General features: G+C 42.3%; 1 protein-coding gene across 2 annotated transcripts in view; it reads right to left on the bottom strand.

The window, feature by feature from the left end:
* NCOA7 (nuclear receptor coactivator 7) overlaps nt 1-19,376 on the bottom strand; it is a 64,546-nt gene that overhangs the window by 15,762 nt on the left and 29,408 nt on the right. The window contains exons 2-8 of one of the 2 annotated variants that reach the window (XM_019537992.1): nt 13,505-13,584; nt 12,272-12,379; nt 11,761-11,874; nt 9,909-10,034; nt 7,343-7,527; nt 4,641-5,701; nt 3,464-3,632 (exon numbers count right to left, since the gene is read on the bottom strand). In XM_019537992.1, the coding sequence (XP_019393537.1) occupies nt 3,464-3,632; nt 4,641-5,701; nt 7,343-7,527; nt 9,909-10,034; nt 11,761-11,874; nt 12,272-12,379; nt 13,505-13,543 (1,802 nt within the window). In that variant the 5' untranslated portion in view covers nt 13,544-13,584. The remainder of the gene's footprint in view (nt 1-3,463; nt 3,633-4,640; nt 5,702-7,342; nt 7,528-9,908; nt 10,035-11,760; nt 11,875-12,271; nt 12,380-13,504; nt 13,585-19,376) is intronic. The other variant, XM_019537993.1, reaches the window with a different exon arrangement.

The following is a 19,376-nucleotide window of genomic DNA, read 5'->3' as shown; positions in this document are numbered from 1 at the left end:
TGCCCATGCATGAAATTTAGGATGGGGGAACTACAAACAGAATGACTATGGACCTGTGTACCTATTGCTCCAACATTCTGGTTACGTTTTTTGAAACTGAATTTATTAGGATGCAGTGAAATGCAACACTGGTCGCTATACCTGGAAATGATGGAAAACACTGGTTTGGATTAGGGCTGAGCCAATGGGGAGTGAGGGGTAGCTTGGGGCTTTTCTTAAAAGATGTTTAGGTTTAGGAACAGTCCTAAATGCCTTCCTGTTCCAAGCTTTCCCAAGCAGCAGCATAGTGATACTCACCTAACCACAGTTTCTGAATTGGAGTAATAAAATTCACCATATTTGTTTTGTTTTCTTGAAACGCTCTTTGATAAGAAGTGAGCAGCAACAGCAAAGATATTGCCAAATCTACAGGCATGACACTGAGAAGCAGTTCACTTATGAAACAAGACCTTTTCCAATCAGGGAATTACTTTAAGAACAAAAAGGCTTAAACTATAAACAATGTCTCTGGCTCCTTCACTAACAAACAACATTTTCTTACTAATGCACTGCAGGTAGGCATATCATGTTTCAAGCACATGTTTATCATTGAGTAAACAATCACTGATGTTCCTAAATGCAGTGCTGTGCTTTCATGCAGCTCAAAATGGAAATGCTGTTTTCAGAGCAATCACTGGGTTTGCATTAAGCTACCACAGGGCTGCAGCCAGGGGCCACACAGTGGAAGTGAAGCCTGGGCAGCTGCTGCACTGCACATGCCCTCTGCCCGCCCCCCCCTCCGTGGACATGTGTGCAGGAGGAAGAAGCCAGAAAGGAAGCCCACTGCCCCTGGCTGTTGCTGCCACAGCAGGCAGAAGCAGTGCAGATTAACCCTTTGCAGACCAGGGGCAGCCTGCAGGCTGTCAGACAGTCCTGAGCTACAGTGTCTTTCAAACACTGACATGCTTGCTCATACTTCAATCAAGAATTTTCTTAAGCTACATTTCTGCAATCCCACTGGAAACAGATACTGCATTTAGCATACAGCAAGTGAATCGAAAGCGATCTTCACCTACAGTTCAAGCTGTTAGAAGTTCAACTAATGACAGCATTCCACCTGAATGAAACCTAACTAGCTGTGTCAGCAAAGCCCACACCACTGCTCTTCTTAACCAAGTCCTGTCCAAAACGTAACAGGGGAACCAGGCACAGTAAAGAAAAAAGAAAGAGAGAAGGTATGTTTCAGAAAAATTCAGAAGTCAGAAAAATGTTTGAAGTTTAGGAAAACAGGATTTTTTTTGAAAAACCACTGCAGCTTTAAAAAGAGACCACTGATATTTAACACACAATCTCCCCCTATATTTTGGATCCAGATAATCTTGTAAAGCTGTTTTTCTGTTGCAATAATAAAGCTGTAGAAGGTTGAGGGGGCAAAAGGGCAATTATAAAAAGCAGCAGCAGCAGCAGCTGGACTAAACTGTCTCATAGCATATCCCTGAAAATACCTTCATGTTGTTGTTAGTTATTCCATTCAAAATGTGTGTGTGGTTAATTGGCTACATAAAAGTCTTTTCTGTTTTCCAAAAGTGTAATAATAAAAGAAGGCAGTCAGCGATATTTGTTAGTTATCAGAGAAAATTAGAGGCATTACCAGCAGAGTGAAAGGAAGTCAAGCAGTTTCACCAAACTGGTCTAAGGCTGCCTAAAAACAAGTTAAGAGCATGGCTCAGAGTATACCTCCCTTTGAAAAGTATAGTCTTTACTATTTTGGCTTGGTGAAAATTCATTCATCTTTCACCTTCCACTGTATCCACTGAGACAGAATAACACAGAGTTTTGGGTTTCTCACTGTCCACTGCCTTACACAGCATAGTTGACAGTAAGAGATTCCTGACGTGCCAGATCCACAGTCTCTATCTGTGAGAGGAACTGAGCTGCTTCTTTTTGGCTGCATGTTATTATAATTTCTAGAGGTTCTGCAGACCCAATTCTGCCCTGTTATATTTTCAAGCAACTTTACTGTCTTAACACCACATTCCTTTTCAGCTGCACAAGCCTGGGTCTTTGAAAGCAATGTACAGGTAAAAATGAGAGTCAAAGTCTGCCTTTGAAGCTGGAACTGAAACAAGTCTGTGTCAGAGCCTACATGGGCTCAGTCTGCTCTCTCACCCATAGGTGCACAGGCTCTACCCAGCTAAATCTGGGAAGGAATTGTAAAGCTAGTCACTAAAACCTAGGTAAACTGGTGCCAGACACACAAATACATGTGCTCTGCCTGTGGAAAAACAGGCAGACCTCTGGTTACCTACTGAGATATACTGAATAAGAAGGCATCACTTCTACATAACCACACCTTAAAGGCAAATGTAAGCATTGCCCTATCATATTGTGAGAAGGGGTGCTAAGCCCCAACTTGCAGTCAACCTCTCCAGGAGCAACTCTTGTTCAGTGCTGTAGTACAGGCCTTCATCTTTTTCAGGTGCAAGTCATACAACTGCACTACTCAGAGACTGGGTCCTCTGTTTCAGCACCCCTTTGTCTCATCATGGGTATAAATTAATTTAGATTCCCACTACTAGAGATAGAGTGATGCACCCAGCAGCTGTTTTAAGCAGCAACAGTCTAGGATTTATTAGCCAAATGAAAGACAACACACTGAGCCCTTAGTTAGAATGGAAAAAGCAAAACTTCAAGGCCCTGCTGAAAGAATCACTTGCTTGGCTCTCCGAAGGCCTCCTGCCTTTCTATCTCCATCTTCCCTTCCGCAACCAGCTCCCACCAACCTGATCCTACAAGTTCCCCTTCCTGGGTTGTCTGTCATTACTGTCCAGTCAATGGTCTTTCATTTTATTGCTGAGGCAATTTTATTCATAGGGACAGATCCTAATTGTTCACTCAAACCAATCTAGACTCCCTACTGCCCGTGTGATGCCTTCCTATCCATTATCCCGGGGAAAAAAATAACTCCTTCAGTCCCGACAGATGATAATATGGAGACGAAGGTAAGCAGCATTGACCCCACTGTCCTTATGTTTAAACAAAGCCCTTCAAAAGGCCCAAAGCTTACTACTTCTCTGCAGTAGTCACACAGCTATCTTTAAAAGAGTCATTCTAACAGAATAAAATTTTAAGAAGCTAATCACTCAAGTGCACCACTGTGCTGTATCAAAGCGTCTGGTGCTCATCAATATGGTTCTTTAATAATCTCTTCCCAAAATATTTACTGTACTCAAGTCTCCCTTTAACTAGAGCAATGTGTACTTTTCAAAGCAGTCTCATCCAATTCACAATCTAAGGAAGAAAAAAGCTCAATAAAAATCTTTAATTTTCTGTCAGGAACATTTCTTGATGACCCAGGGACCAGATAACTGTTTCAGCCATACAACAAGGTTAGTTTACTCAAGAGTTTTCTTGCACAGCTTGTCACCCGCTGGCATTTCTTCTGTATTACAAGCATGCTTTCATATTCTCTACCACAACTTACCTTTCCCGAGGAACGGCAAACCAGTACTCTGGCTGCTTAATCTTTTTACCATACTGCTGTGCCATAGTGGTGCTCTGTGTAACAAAAGACTTTCTCATGGGCTTTCCCACTTTGATACACAGAAACATCGGAGGGGTCTTGCTTTTCTCTTCTTTTGAAGGTAGCATATCTGAACCACAGAGACAAAAGAATCAGTCTGGTTACAGTACAGCATCTGCAACTAATTACATATGGCTCCAAATTCAATCTCTTTCTGGAAAGGGATAGTCAAGAGTACAGTAAAGCTGTTGAGTCACATTGCATCTGCTCTGGGGAATGCACTGACAGATACCTTTTCAACTAGACAATGGTTCTCAAGATCTGTCAGTGGACACAACTGTTTCCCAAAGAAATAAGGGGAAATCTATTTTTTTGGGGTGGGTTTGTTAATGGTTTCTGAAATCCAGGCCTGCACGCAGTTCTCCTTTCCCAGCAGTGTAAATCATAGATATCTCCACTGAAGTCAGTAAAATTCATTTCACTGGTTTCAGACCTGAACAGGGGAGAACTGGGTCTTTAAACTTGTGGAAAAGGTGTTACATACACACGTTACCTAAACTAGAATTTGATTTTGGGTTGGGGTCCAGGGAATGCCATATTTACAAACACCCACCTTTGCATTTCTAGTTATCATAAAAAACAATTACTCAGCAAGAATGTACTTTTGTGCCTACTCACCACTTCTTTGGAGGTCCATACAAAACATGCATGGACTGCAATGTTTTGGATTTTGCATACAGGAAACACCAAAGGTTTCGGCAAATCTGCAGAGCCTGCCTAACTAACAGTAAAATAATTTTTATACCATAGTGTGTTACATTAGATACTACCTGTGGCTGACATTTTATTGCATTCTTTATGTGCAGGGCATTGTGACAAAATGCAGTCTGAAAGGAGTTTGTGAACATAAAGCATATTAACATTTTCCAAACTCAGCAGCCCAACTAATTTGAAGGGAACCTTTTCTCCTCTACTGCTTTTTGACAGAGTTTCTAGGGCTGAGGCTTCATATTGTAAAATGCCATTCAAACTGCATTAAGAGGACATTTATAATAGAAAGATCATTTCACAACTAATCAGTAGGATGATTCTGGCTAGCTTTCATCATTCATAGCAACAAACGCATACTCTGACCTACCTTCAATTGGCACTTGAATTTTCTGCAACAGCCAGAGTCTGATTTCTGCTTTATTGTCTAACTGTGTTTCCTCGCAGGTCTTGTCCACTGGTGATACTAAGAGAGAATCCACAGACTTTTTAAGATCCTTCTCTTCTGCTGCAGCTGAGCTGACTTCCAATGAAGACTCTTTCCTTTCAATGCAACTGGAATCAGACTCTGCATGTATAACTGTACAAGGACCATTGGCTTGGGAGTCTGAACAGTTAAGTGTGAGGTCTATGCCAACCGCTTTATTATTTTCATCTTCATGCATTTTAGCTTTATGCAAATCTTCAGAAGACTGTGACCCATCTTTATCTTTACCAAGGTAAAATTCTATAAGTTTGTCCTTCTCTAGATCCTTCTGTGTGTCCACTGTAGTCTCCACTTTAGTTGTTGGGGAACCGGCACATTTGTTTACTTCTGGTACAACATCTTGTTTCTCGCACAGTTCTAAATCTAGGTCAGCTTTGGGTTTAACATTGTTTTTCGTTTCAGACAAATCAAGTGTCAAATGCTCCTGGACTTCTGAAAGAGATTGGGTTACTTGCAACTTTGCTTTACCCATCCCCTTAGAGTCAATAGGAAAACTTTCCATTGCTCCATCCTTTCTGTCCAATTCATTATCTGTTTGAGATGGGGTCCCTGCCAGTTCAACAAAATCTTCATCTCCTCCCAGAAAGGAATTTTCTTTGGTTTTGGATTCTGAAGAAGCTTTTTCTTTCAGAGGCTCCTTTGTATGTATTTCTGCAGATCCTTCAGATGGTTTAATGGAGGTAACAGCCTTGAGAGGTTCCAGTGACTTACTCCTAACTGAAATGGTACTCTCAGGAGATTTGAGCAGTTCAAAATCAGTAGGCTTCTCCTCATCTGAAGGTTTTATTGTTTTGGCATCTAGTGCACTGGAGTCATCTCCATTCTGCTGCCTCTTCTCCTTGTTAAGGGACTTAAACTTGCTGAAAGGGTTGATATCTTTCTCAGAGGAAAGGTCTTCCCATTCTCCTGGCCTGTACAGAGGACAAAGATCCTTTGGTATGTCACTGTCAGGAGAAATGGTGGATGCAGATGGGGTGTTAAAAATAAAATGAAAACCAAACAAAATGGCAAAGAAAAAAACTTAAATTATGTTAAAATCATTTAAGCATTAAAACAACAGAAATGGCTTCCTTCAAAATAAAATACAAGCCAACTAAAACAAGTGGTATCAAAAAAGGAAGAAAATGTAGGAAGTATAACTTAAAAAACCAGAACTATATATGCCACGTGGGTGAAGAAATGGTACATACATAACTATAAGGATCTCTCAACTATGCAGCTGGTCCAATAAAAGATATCACAAAAAGCCTTGCCTCGTAACAAATCAACAGGAATTCAATAGTTAAAAATTATTGCCCATATCATCAACTCCTGGAAAATTATATAAGTTCATGGGAGTCCACTTAACTGCACTTATTTACCGATCAGCTGAGGATCACTCCTTTTGCTACTTCTCTCTATAGATAAAGGAAGAATCGTATGTCTATGGCCATGAGCCATGGTCTTTAAGTATCTGCTTCTCTAACAGGGAAGATATAAATTTTTGAAAGGCAAGCAAACCACAAAGTACCTCTACAAATTAATGCACTTATACTACTTCACTGCTGAATGGTAAATGTTCTTAAAAGCATTAGAGTCTCTCTTATTGCTTTTATTATTACCCTAATGCTAAAGGCTGATCATTTGAGTGCAGGGTTTCCCCAAAGACTTTAGCAGCAGATAAGGCAAGCCATAAAACAACTGCTAAGTGGAAATATCTCGGAAGTATAAAAACAAACAGTTCAAGATCTTTATTTGCTATTACCATATATCAAAGATGAAGAGAAGAACAACAGAGAATAAAATCTTAGAAGGTTTCCATCTCCTAGAAACCAAGATGCAATGGTGATGAGTGTGGTATAAAGACCTAGGCAAAGGAAACCCTACATAGGATTAATAATCTTCATTCAAGTTCTGGAATACAGTGGCCATTTTTTGGTGGGGGAGAACAGAGAGAAGGTGTCTCATTTATTTGAACAGAAGTCTGTTCAGAACAGAAGAAATCTTTACCTGGAGTGTAAAGATGCATGTTTTCTACAGCACACATATGAACAGCATGCATCACCCAGAGTACACTGAAGTGAAAACACCAAAAAAAGGGAAAATATGTTCTGTATTTAAAAAATCTAAACTATCAAATTATTTTTGGTCCCTGCATAGGAGTATTCTGTGGACTGAGATCTTCTGGGTTTTGTGGGAGGTGGGAACTTAACTGCTGCTGGAACAATAAGTTTTAAATGATACCCATATCCCATCAGGTCTTTCTGCCAAAATTGTGAAATATTCTACTAGAGAACTTCGTGAAGAAACCAACCTCTTGGGAAAAAAACTGAAAAAAATAAAGTTTACATAGCATACCTTCATTCATTTTCACCTTCCTTCTTTACTAATTTAGCTTTTATATTCATTGCCTAGTTATGGTTTACTACCATGGGAAAAGTTTCTTTCTTTGTTCATGCTTCACAGACAACAAGGAAAGCAGAGAGATAAAGATAAAAAGTATAGGTGGTTTGTATCTTCCTCAACCTTTTTTCTACCTCCTCCGCTCTGTTTTTCTCTTCATTACTGATAAGATGTAAACAAGATCAGCAAAAAACACTCCTTACGATGGCAGGGCATCTTTAATCTTCATGTGGGAGATATCATTGTAGAGTGCTATCGAGACCACCTCTTCCATGGGGCAAATGAGCCCATACTCTTCACAACCATTCTCAATTACCAGAGGATCCGACTTATGTGGGTCAAACATGATGTTATTTGGAGTCACTATCATGACACCCCCAACTACACCCTGAAAATAAAAAGAAACAAAGACAGTTAACACATCAGACCTATCACTGACCAGAAGACTCAAGCAATCAGTAGTACAGCATAACCTTTAGAGGCTATCTGCCAACATAATTCTCTCTCTCACTCATCTCTTTGTACAACTGTAAAGTACATGTTTTCTAAGAGACCACTTTAGCTCCCAGCTGCAGGGGGATAGATATTACAAGAAGAGCAAATAAAAAGATCTCTTTGTAACACTCAAAGTTCTTGGCAGACAAGGACAGTGTCATAAAGAAGAATCAAGATACTTAATTTTCATCCCAGGTTGCTATGAACTAAAGCCACGTATTAATTAAACAGAGAAGAAATATTTGAGTTTGTCTGTCTGGTTTGAACCCACCAGCATCCTTTAATTTTGGATACCTCCACCATGATCTATTTATTTATTAGACTTATACCCCCCTATCCAAAGAGCTTAGAGATGTTACAATAAACAAACAAGCAACTCAACGATAGGATTCCCCAAACGAGACACCTGAACTTCAGAACTCCAATTCCCCCCAATCTCCACAACTATAAATTTTCCCTGAATAAACCCCCATATGAGCAACCCTCTGGCTAATCCCAACCGTGATTCCCAACCACCACTATGTTAACAGCCCTGCTGCAACCTGGTAGTATGCATTTCCATATGTGCAGATGTGTGCATGTACGCAGAGTTCTACCTATGCCAAGGTTGTCATTCCAGCAGCAATCTAACCTAGGGTTTTCCCTGATGTATTCTTCAGAAAGCCATCTGATACATGGATTTGTTGGCATATGATACAGAGAACCATACAGGAAGTCTGTTTACCCAGCTACCAAAGGTTTTCTAATTCTTGGAAATGACTCCAGTTGTGGTTTGGATAAGATATTGAAGAAACTTTGTAGACAAACAGTAAAACTCAGAACCTCTAATCACTTGGAGGTTTTCAGATCAGACTTCCAATCTCCACACCCTAGACTGGTACTCGCAGATGGCTTGTTAGCAAACTACATTCATATCCACGTTTTTAGCCCGCACTAAATTCCATCACATCAGTCTCTCAGCATATGACAATTAAGTGTTAAAAAGACTGACTGAATGCCAAAAGTATCATTAAGTGAAAGGATCACTCAGTCTCCAAGCCATGCTAATGAAGGACAGAAGGCAAGTGGCCAGAGGAAGGAAAATCAAGTAAGTGCTAGTGTGCGGGCCCATGCTAGTTGGGTTCTGCCATTCACATCCAATGGCACTTAAGTCACCGCTTGCAATGCAGAGAGTAGAACACCACATAATTATACTACATTAGGTACTTAGGCACAAGGAGAAACATTAAAACATTAGGCTCTGCTCTATGCTATACTGACAAAGAACAAAAGCTACTTTGCATTGCTGTGGTGTGAAGAAACATATGGATGCTGAAATCAGATTTGGACTCCAAGAAAAAAAAGATGGCATCATGTTTTGTGAAATGGAACTCAAGAACAAGCAAGCATCATACAAAAACCAAGCAAATAAACACTACTGTACTTGCTAAGCTTAAGACACTGCCATATTCTGCTAAATTTACAGAATAGCAGGCTAAACAATTTCTAAATTAGTAAAAAGTGCACATTCCATGGCCACTCAGGATCAGCAGAAACCAGACACCTGAATGTAAATGAGTAAATCTTATATAAACATTAGGACAAAGGAGGTGGGGAGGGCTAGACTGAAACAACCATCTCAATATTTATTACCGACATTAGATAACTTGAAAATCCAACAAGCAAACTTCTTATATTGAAGACTTCAATGGGAATCAACAAGGATAGATAAGATAAATAAGGTAAAGATAAGATAAATACAGGAGGATGAAGTCTTCAGGAGTGAATTGCAGATTTAAGTTGGTACCTTAGCCTTGTACCTTTACATCTAAAAGACCAAAAAGAGTTCAAGAGGTTGCAAATGAAATACAATGGAAAAAAAAAAAAAGTCACGTCCATTTGATAAACCCTTCACAGAACTTGTTGAGACCCAGTGAACTCAGCTCAAGTGGACAAGGAGTAGCTGAACCATGCAGGTGATTTTCCTAACAAATTGGACAAGGTCCCTACCACACCAGAAAGGAAACCTTTTCAGTAGAAGTCTAAAGGAGGAGATGGGTGGGAAGGAAGAACTATCCTACCATCAAGCAGTCATTTTACTAGGTTAATTCTTTAAAAATAAAAAAAAAAGAAACCAATACTGTGCGCTAATATACCACACATCTATATAGTATTTAATAATAAAGAACACTTCTACACAGTGGCTGTAGAACCTACTATTAGTCTTTCATTTATCTAATATATTTCACTCTATTAAGGATCTCAAATCAAACACAAGTCCCAAGTTCTGCTTACCTTACCATCCGTGAAGTAACGACAGTTCATTTTTAAAAATTTGACAACAACTGGTTCATCCTCTTCAGAGGTAGAAGACAAGACTCTTTCAATTGGCTTGAAGGCCTTTCTTGCCAAGTCAGCATCCTTTAAAAAACAAAAGCCTCAGTGCAGAACAACAGGATGGAGAGTATATTCAGAGCCTCTCCAATTTTGGAAAATTAAATACCAAATTTCAGTAACAATTTCCTAATGTCTTACATTGCATAACCCACTGAGCATGAGAACGTTTGGATTATAACATCATAAAAGAATCTCTAAGTACAGGAGACAGAAAAAATGAGAACAACTCATTGCACAGTTTTCCAATTAGATACTTAGTCAGAGGCCCAATCTTACAATACAACCCATATGGGAAAATCCCTGTGCATAGTTCAGCCCTACTGATTTTAAAGGAAGTTCCTGTGGGCCCAGGAGTCCTTCATATGGATCAGCTTGTAGAGGAGTGAGGCTTAACATTTTGAGTGATTTCTCAGATTTGCATGTGGAAGAGATTAGCTGCTTCAAGGCTGCCACAGAAGTTTCTAAACTCCTTGAAGCAACTTGCTCAAAACCTGATGAGTCAACATAGCCCTTCATCATTCCAAGGTAAATGAAATAAGAACAATCCCGTTTATCATGCTGGAACCATCCACAGAAAACCTTAACACCAGAGGCCTGGTAAACTAGCAACATCTAATGAAATAAGCTGCTGCTTATGAAAGCCTATACCTCTCTGATTTAGTTAGTCTATAAGGTGCAAATCTACCTGCCTTCTGTTTCACTTCAGACTAACATGGCTACATATCTATTCCCACTCTTTGTGGCCAACAACAATCCTAACTATATCTTTAAAAAAGAGTAAACTAGCAGGCTGTACAAACAGAAAAATGTACATGCAGGATTTTGTGTGGGCATTCGAATCTGCCAAGCAGAATTGGGTCACAAAATCATTGGACGCAGGTGTCACGGCAGATGTAGTCTTTCTGGACTTTAGGAAGGCCTTTTACGCTGTTTCCCACACCATTCTCATTAAAAAAACTAGGTAACTGTGGCATTAATGCCTACACAGTCAGATGGGTCGCAAATTGGCTGAGGGGCCGCACCCAGAGGGTGGAGGTGGATGCGTCATATTCGTCCTGGAGGGATGTGGACAATGGGGTCATCCAGGGGTTGGTCCTCGGGCCCGCACTGTTTAATCTCTTTATTAGCAACTTGGACAAGGGCGTGAAAAGCACCCTGTTCAAATTTGCTGAAGACACCAAGATCTGGGGTGAGGTGGGCATGCTAGCAGGGAGGGACAGGATACAGCTGGACCTGGACAGTTACAGGGGTGGGTGAATGAGAATAGGATGGGATTCAATACTGACAAGTGCAGAGTACTGCACTTGGGCAGTAAGAACAAGCATGTATCCACAGATGCATCACAAGCAGGGCCAAGGAGGTGATCCTCCCCCTCTATGTGAACTGGTCAGGCCACAGTTGGAGTACTGTATCCAGTTCTGGGCGCCACACTTCAGCAGAGATGTGGCCAGCATAAAGAGGGTCCAGAGGAGGGCCACTCGCATGATCCAGGGACAGCAGGGCAGGCCCTCCGAGGAGAGGCTACAAGACCTGAACACTTAGGGCTTAATCCAATTCCTACTGAAGTAAGTGGAAGTCTGATAGCGCTCTTGATGGTCAACATTTCTCTCAGCAATAAGGAATCAGGGTGGTAAGTGAGTTGGAAATGATTGCAGACCCTGACTGCAATTTTATCCCCAAAACCATCCTTAGAACCAGCAGGCAGAACAGGCTTCTGTAAATACAAGAAAAAACAAAAAAAATTACTTACAGGAAGTTTATCATATTCGGCATCCGATGAGGAAGGAGAAACATGGGCACCAGGACTGGAAGAAGGGAAACTAGCAGCACTGAAATGGTGGTCAGTATCAGGTACATATAAAACCTGTTCAAAGGGTATAGTAGATACAAATAATTTATTTTAAAAGCATTTCCATACGAAAGAAAAACAAAGAGACAGGTTATATAAAAACTCTGGCCATCATCCTGCAATGGAATCCATGTTGGAACTAGGGATGTGAAAGGTTAAACGTTTAACCCTTCACATATTGATTTCATATTTACATATCGATTTAATATATTTAATTCTTTCAAAAACAGTTAACATTGTCTGTCTTAGAGAAAGTCTGACCCTGCAGTGAGATTTGTTTTTTTATCCTACAGTTACATTACACAGCTGTCGTTCACAGTCCTACCCAATTCCCTAAACAGAGGAAAAAAGCCCCTCTTAAATATAGAGCAAAGACTCAGAATTTCGGAAGTATTCAAAACTTAAGATTTACCTGTCCTGGAACAATTGTGTGTGTGAACAGTTTATTGAGTTCCACAAGTTTGTTTGGAGTAATGTTAAACTTCAGTGCTATGCTATTTAGGGTGTCCCGAATTCCAGCCTGAAGAACAAAAGGTTACAGTTTAAGGTATGGCAATGATCAGATATCAGAAAAGTACAACAAATGAAATAAACTTTATTTAGTCATCATTTCTAAGGGATGGACATAATGTTCCAATATATTTGCTCTTTCATTGCCTACTTTTCAGTAAATGACAATTATAAAAGCAGTGTCTTTGTGTTTAACAATTCCTCTGTAATAGAAAGTATGATAAAGAGAACAGTTAAGATCTGTCTCATTTTTTTCATAAAACTTATGAAACATCCTTTTAATTAATCAGCATCCCAATTAGAATTGGTTCAGGAAAAAGTGGTGAGCATATTACATACACCCCCCCCCCCCAACTATAATTATGGATGTAATTCTGTGTAAGCTTGATATTTCACTGTTCTCTAAGCCATCCCAGCCATGAAAAGTCTAAGCCTATTCTCAGCTGATACACTGAAAATGCAGTGTACCGGCACCCATGTGCAAGTCGGGTCAAGAGTTCCTCCTGTGTGCAAAAGATAAGGACATCAGAGGCTTTTATAATGCAGCTAATTTCTGGTACAAAGGCAGCACAGATCTTCAGCATTCCAAATAGAAAAGAGGAATCGCACAACCAGCTCAGAGTCCAAAGATAGTCCTGCTGTAGGGCTTAAACCAATGAGTCTCAACCAGGTTGCCACAGCACCCTGGGGTGCCTTCAGATCTTTTCAAGTGGCATGCAATGTTCCCACCATTAGCTGTACAAAGACAATTCACAAGACTAACCCAGAGATTCCAAAAAGGTATCCATAGCGTTAAAAACATTCTGACCTGGTGTGATCTTTCCAAGTTCTTTGCAACAGAAGAACTGCTCTATTATTTTTCTTTAGTAAAAAAAGAGGGAAAACTAAGAGACGGCATTTTCCAACGGGTGCCTCGAACCTAACAAGGTTGAGAACCACTGGCTTAAACTATACTGCATGGGACAAACTATTAAATGGTCATTCTATGACAGTGAAAATATACAGGACAGGAATGCCTATGCATTATACATAAGAAAAAAAGAAGTGACGTCTACAGTATTTGACTGATTTCCTATCAGCTTCAGTCTTATTTGTTAAACAATATTACTGATGACCTAACTACACAAGTACTTACAGTATATTCCACAGTACCCTGGGGTTTCTGAGAAACCATTTTTTTCTCTTTCTTTTCATTGGTTTTGTTTTGATTGTCATCTGGGAAAGAAACCAAAAATTATTTAAAATTAACTGACTTTCAAGCCACTAGTCTGCCAATATTTCAAGTGGAAAGATTTAAGTGGATGTAAACTATACTTGTGACCAAATCATGTACAACAGTAACAGCTCAAATACAGACCCATGTTAAGCCCTGGAAATTGAACACATGGCCAAAAAGAATAATCAGTGTTGGTAGATTCCAATTAACAGGTGAAAATCTCTTAACATTATCTCCCTAGCACTGCTAAAAAGAGTCTTTGAGGGAGTTCTGTCAATTAACAAAGATCAGATTAGATGTTAGATAAAAGTACATGCACATTTTTGACCTACACAACTAGAAGGAAAGAGTATGTGGTCATGTCAACTGTTTACGCATCTGTAGGATAAGGAACGACTGGAATATTAAATTAAAAATCTAGATCAGTAATACTCAGTATATCAATGCATTTTAATCCTCAAGGCAGACAAGGTTCTTTGGGTAAATCTGATATCTTTCATTAAACCAACTCAAATAGTTGGAAAAATTCTTCTTTGCAAGCTTTTGGGTATAAATACCCTTCGTCAGGCTGAGGAAGCATCTGCAGCTGGTCTGTGCTCTTCCTGGTTGGGATGAATAGTAAGAAACCAGAGGCTGGTATGCATGCAAGATTCTGGCTTCTTTACTATTCATTCCATCCAGGAAGAGCACAGACCAACCGCAAATGCTTCCTCAGCCTGACTAAGGGTATTTAACCCAAAAGCTTGCAAAGAAGAATTGTTCCAACTATTTGAACTGGTCTAATAAAAGATCAGATTTACACAAAGAACCTTGTCTGCTTATGTCCTTAGACCAACACAGCTACAACCTATGCCCCTAATCCTCAAAGTACTCGTCATCTAAGGCCCCCACAAACACAGTGCTGGTACATGGTAGCATGGTATAGAAATGCTTGTGTAATCAGAGCCACAATTCTCCACACTAAATGTTAAGTAGGTTAGCAGTAGTACCCTCCCCTTTACACCGTGTTAGCAATATACCCAAGGTCTGAGAAAGAGGTAAAGCAGAGCTGGAAGTAGAACTCTAATACCATATCTGCCCAAACATCAGCTAGATGTGTGGAGTTCTCAATGACTTCAAGATAAAGTACAGTATATAAGTAACTTCTACTGATATCTAGTATAAACTGCATCTGCTCTTTTCCCAGGCCTAAGGGTTTGTGCCTGAAAGCTTGTCTAGCCTCTCTTCCATCTATACAGCTGATCTAATACAAGAGACTGCCAAACAAATCTTGCTTCAAGATAACTGTGTAAGTGCACTTTTGAGCTCCATTAGGCCCTGATCCTATTAGTGTGTGCCCCTACAAAAAAGGCCTACTGCAGTCAGCAGGACTCAGCATGTGCTGACCCTATACAAGAGCAGAACACTGAACTTGTAAACAAACATGTCCACCTTTTAACCACCTGGTTCAAGGATTCATTTGAAAAAAATAAAGCTGAACCTCAGCATGACAGGGTGAAACAGGCAGGCAAACATTTCAGCTATTTCAGAGATAAACCCTATACCCAAACAAAGATAAACCCACCTAAAGACACATACAGATCCATGATAAGAGAATGGCATAGATTGTAAAAGCACTGATGGCGTTATGACATTCCTCCCCAATCTACATTCATGGGGGAGAGCTAAGAACAAATACAAGCAACCCAACATGAAAAAAAAAGTGTGTGAAGGGGCCTCATTTTTGCTTGCAAAACCACCATTTTCAAAGGGAGTTTGGGGTGTGAAGAACAGCCCAAGGAGAACATGAGGCCAACAATGGTCACCTTCTACACTAAGCTACCATAGTCAGTCTCGTGGCATGTCAGAACATAAGAAGTGCCATGGTACTGTGTCAGATCAGAGGTCCATCTTGCCACAGTTTATAGCACTGTGTGATGGACCTAAGCCCATGATCTTTCAGCACATCAAATAGGCTTGTGGTTGCTGAAAGGCCAAGTGGACATGGTTTGACCAGGGTTTTTTCCACTGTCCCTCTCTCCTTTGCAACCATGCAGCATTTGAGGTCCAGGAAGTTACAATTCAGAGGCTGTGCCCCTAACTCCCATGCTCACTAGCTAGTAGCTACCAGACCAGCCAGGAGGCTCTGGCTGCGGGGAACCTAGGCGAGTGAGCGGGTGTTTTCCTTTCACTCGTCTACTCAAGTCTCCAGGCAGGTCTCACGGGTCAGCGTCCACAGGCTCCTTGACTCGTTCAGAACACAATGGGCTTAGGCTGGTGTGCTCTGCTAGGTGTCCCCTTCCAGCTCTCTTACCAACCTTTTCTGTTTATTTGTCCCAAGAAATCTGCTGGAAGAGCCCATAACTGGCTTCCCTTAATAAGGAAGGCTTGTAGTTTCTCACTGGGCATTGGCCTACACCCTTCCTTTGGCCTATCAAACAGGCCTGCATCGCACCATGGCCGTGTCCAGCGGGAGCCAACTATATGATGTTTGGTTGCAAACCTCCTGTCCCTTGCTATGAAAAGAGAAGTCAAGACAGGCCCAGGCCCACTGGAAAACTATTTCAAGCTTGTGCCATCCTCCCACTCCCCTCCCCCCAGACGAGGGCCCAGCAGAAGGCGTGGGCCACACCAAAGCCCCCCTACCTAGCGCAAGGTAAGGCTGCCTGCAGTCGAGGCACCAGGAGAAGTGCTTTGGCATGTCATCCAGCAGGTTGCCTTTGGGCCTCAAGCTGCCAGGATCGCGGGCTACGACTTCGGGCAAGGACTCACAGCTGTCCCCATGGGCGGAGCTGTACCCAGAAGATGACGCCGCCTGCTCGCTGTTTGGGCTGCTGCAGGCCTGGGCCCCGAGGCCTGCGGCAGGAGACGGGCAGCGAGTGCAGCAGGCGCCTGGACCGTGCATGCAGCAGCAGTGCTCCGCTGCAAACATCCTCAGCACAGGAGACAGGGAAATGTACTCACATGCACAGGACCAGAAATGCAGCAGAGCCAGGCTGGCCCCTTGCCTGGCACAGCCCCCCCCCCTCCACCTCAAGGTCCTGCTGTTGTCTAGACAGGGCACATCTCTCTCCCCCTGCAAACGGCCTCCCCCTTCACTCAACTCCAGGGAGCAGGGAGATCCCTCCTCCCTGCGGCAGGGATCCACCACCCACACTTGCAGGACTGGAGCACCCTGAGCTGCTCTGCAGGTTAGAGCTGCTATTTTAAGCAGCTGCAGCTATCCCTCTTGCTCTCCCTCTGCTCATCCACAGCAGCAGCAGTGTTTACACAGAGTGGGGAGCAGCTCCAGGTAGAGGCAGCGAGTGCAGCCCGGCATGCACCACCCCCAGCCCCAGCCCACCAAGAAGCTAGAACAAAGGAGCGAGTGGAGCCCCCCCCCGCCCCTCCTTCCCCCCCGCGGCACATACTGCACATCCAGCCCCAGCAGCCTGAGAGCTCCCTGGCCCCCCCACACAGGCCCCCTTGCTGGGGAATGTGCTGTGTTACCTCACGCCAAGAGCCAGAGGCAGCTACGAACCCTCCCAACCCCCTTTCCTGGCTGTTTGAACAACCTTCTCAGCCCACCCACTGCAAGAGATAGTGAGGCAGTGATACAGCCCAGCCCCTCCTTGGTCACAGGATCCTTTCTTCCCCCACACCCACACACATCCCCATTAGCAATGCTGCTTGACCACCGGCACGGGAAAGGCGATCATATCTCCACTTCATCTAAAGGACATCTCGGATGTGACAAGCCCAGAAACCAGTTCCTTCTGCTTTTCATGTCCAGGCAGCAGTTGGGCATTTGCCCAAGCTGGGCTTAGAAATGATTTTCGGGAGAGGTTAGTGCATTGCCACCAGGTGCTGTGGAAGCTCACTGTTCAGCCACATTCAAAAAGAAGAAGAAGAAAAAAAAAGAAAGGTTGAAGCAGTTCTTGGAGGAAAGGGACATCAGTAGCCGTTGAGGATGGGAGTTAGGATACAGCCTCTGAATCAAGTTTTCATAAACTTTAAAGACTGGAGGCTGCAAGCGAGAGACAACAGTAGGGGAAAAATTAGAAAAAAAAAAATCTGATCATACCCAGTTCACTCTCCTTTTCAACATCCATTCTCTGCCACTGCATGGCAGGAGACTGGACCAATAGTCTAGCTCAGTAAATGGCAGTTCGCATGTTTTTATGTAATAAGCTACAATAATTACAAGATGTAAAACAAGCAACTAAAAAAACCCAAAGAAACAACAACAACAAAAACAATTTCAGAAAGGCCTGAACCAGGTCTTATTTGCTTTTAAAGTTTACATTAAGGGAAGAGGTATTACCCAATCATGTGGAGCTGATTTACACATTCTCTATCTTGCTCTGATTAGCCAGAGCACAAGTAATTACCTACTTTAAGAGAAGGACTCTCAGACTTAGTCAAAGTGTGGACCATAGTTTGGGTTCAGAAAAAGACTTTAGGCATCTACAAAAAGACTGTGGATGCTCATGACCATAATGGTGATATACCCTCCACGCTTACCCCACCTCACTGAGCAGCTGCCTATCTATGGCAGTACCTAGATCGGGATGGGCAAAATATGGCCCGCGGGGCCCCTAAAGAATTTAGAAAATTAGTATTTATTTGCCACTGGCTGCCTGTCATGCGGCACTCAATGGCTTGCCAACTCAGTAAGTGGCTCTCCACCCGAAATAACTGCCCACCCCTGACCTACATAGTCCAGAAGACCCCTTAGCACCTGCAGTACTGCTTTGAGGGCACATTCAGAGATGCTTCCTTCTGTATATCTTTGTGCCTGGTTCCTACTAGGTTCTGGATGGAGCTAGGCACTCAACCTGTATGTAGACAGAGTGGTTTTGAAGTTGGAGGGCCGAGTGCAGGGAGACTGAATAGGTGAATTCTGAGCCCACGTAACAAAAACAACTGCTCTGAGTTGCATATAAAACACAGCAGACACGTCCACCTTCATTCAACAACACAACTGGAGGAGGAGGTAGAGGTTGTGGCAGTATGTGGCTCCCATATAACAGTCTGGTGGCTACAGCATTTACCTGGGAAATATGAGATCTGGCTTACATGCCCTCCTCAGCCTGAGTGGGCTCAAAGTACATCTCCAAAAGGGCATTCTAGCTACCAGACTATAGACTGGTCTTGTAGAGGGTGAGGGGACTCTCTCTACCCTTCTTGGTGAAGTTGGACCATCATGTATTAAAGAATGCAAGATTCACAGGCCCAGAAGCAAGTGAGAGGGAGCCTGATTCTGTATCCCAGTGGAGCTCAACCTTTTAGCGTGGTTTCATAGTTAGTAGGGTCACAAGGGACCTGAGCAGATCATCAAGTCCAAACTCCTGCCATAGCAGGAAAGAGTACTGGGGTCAAATGACCCTAGCAAGGTGTTCATCTAGCCAGTTTGTGGTGGGCCAGGTGTTTGGGATTCAGCCATTACCATGGGCCTCCAGCAGGAAAGCAGGGGAGGGAGGTGGTTGTCAATGTTGGGGTGGGATGGGGGGGGGTAAGGGTATTGGGAAGGGGAGACCCTTGCACCTTGAGGCTACAACAGTTATCAGATTAAAAAAAAAACCAAACAGTGATAATCCTGAGAGCAGGGACTTGAACCCAGGATTCCCTTCTCCCAGATCAGAGCCTCAACAACTGAAGTAGCAGAAGTAGCACTTCAGGAATTGTGCAAGTAGATGCAGGAATTTTTTTTTGCTTGTGGTTACTGTAGGTTTGACAACAGTCTCTTGGCCCCTGGTTTAGCTTTGTCCCCTTGAAGGAATGTGCAATTGGTCAAAAAAAGAAACCCACTTGAAAAAAAAAAAAAAAAGGG

This window comes from Crocodylus porosus, unplaced genomic scaffold (assembly GCF_001723895.1).
Source record: "Crocodylus porosus isolate Cpor-Errol unplaced genomic scaffold, CroPor_comp1, whole genome shotgun sequence".
Lineage (NCBI taxonomy): Eukaryota > Metazoa > Chordata > Crocodylia > Crocodylidae > Crocodylus > Crocodylus porosus.
The sequence above is the reverse complement of the archived record's forward strand: the minus strand, read 5'-3'. Positions and strand labels throughout refer to the sequence as shown.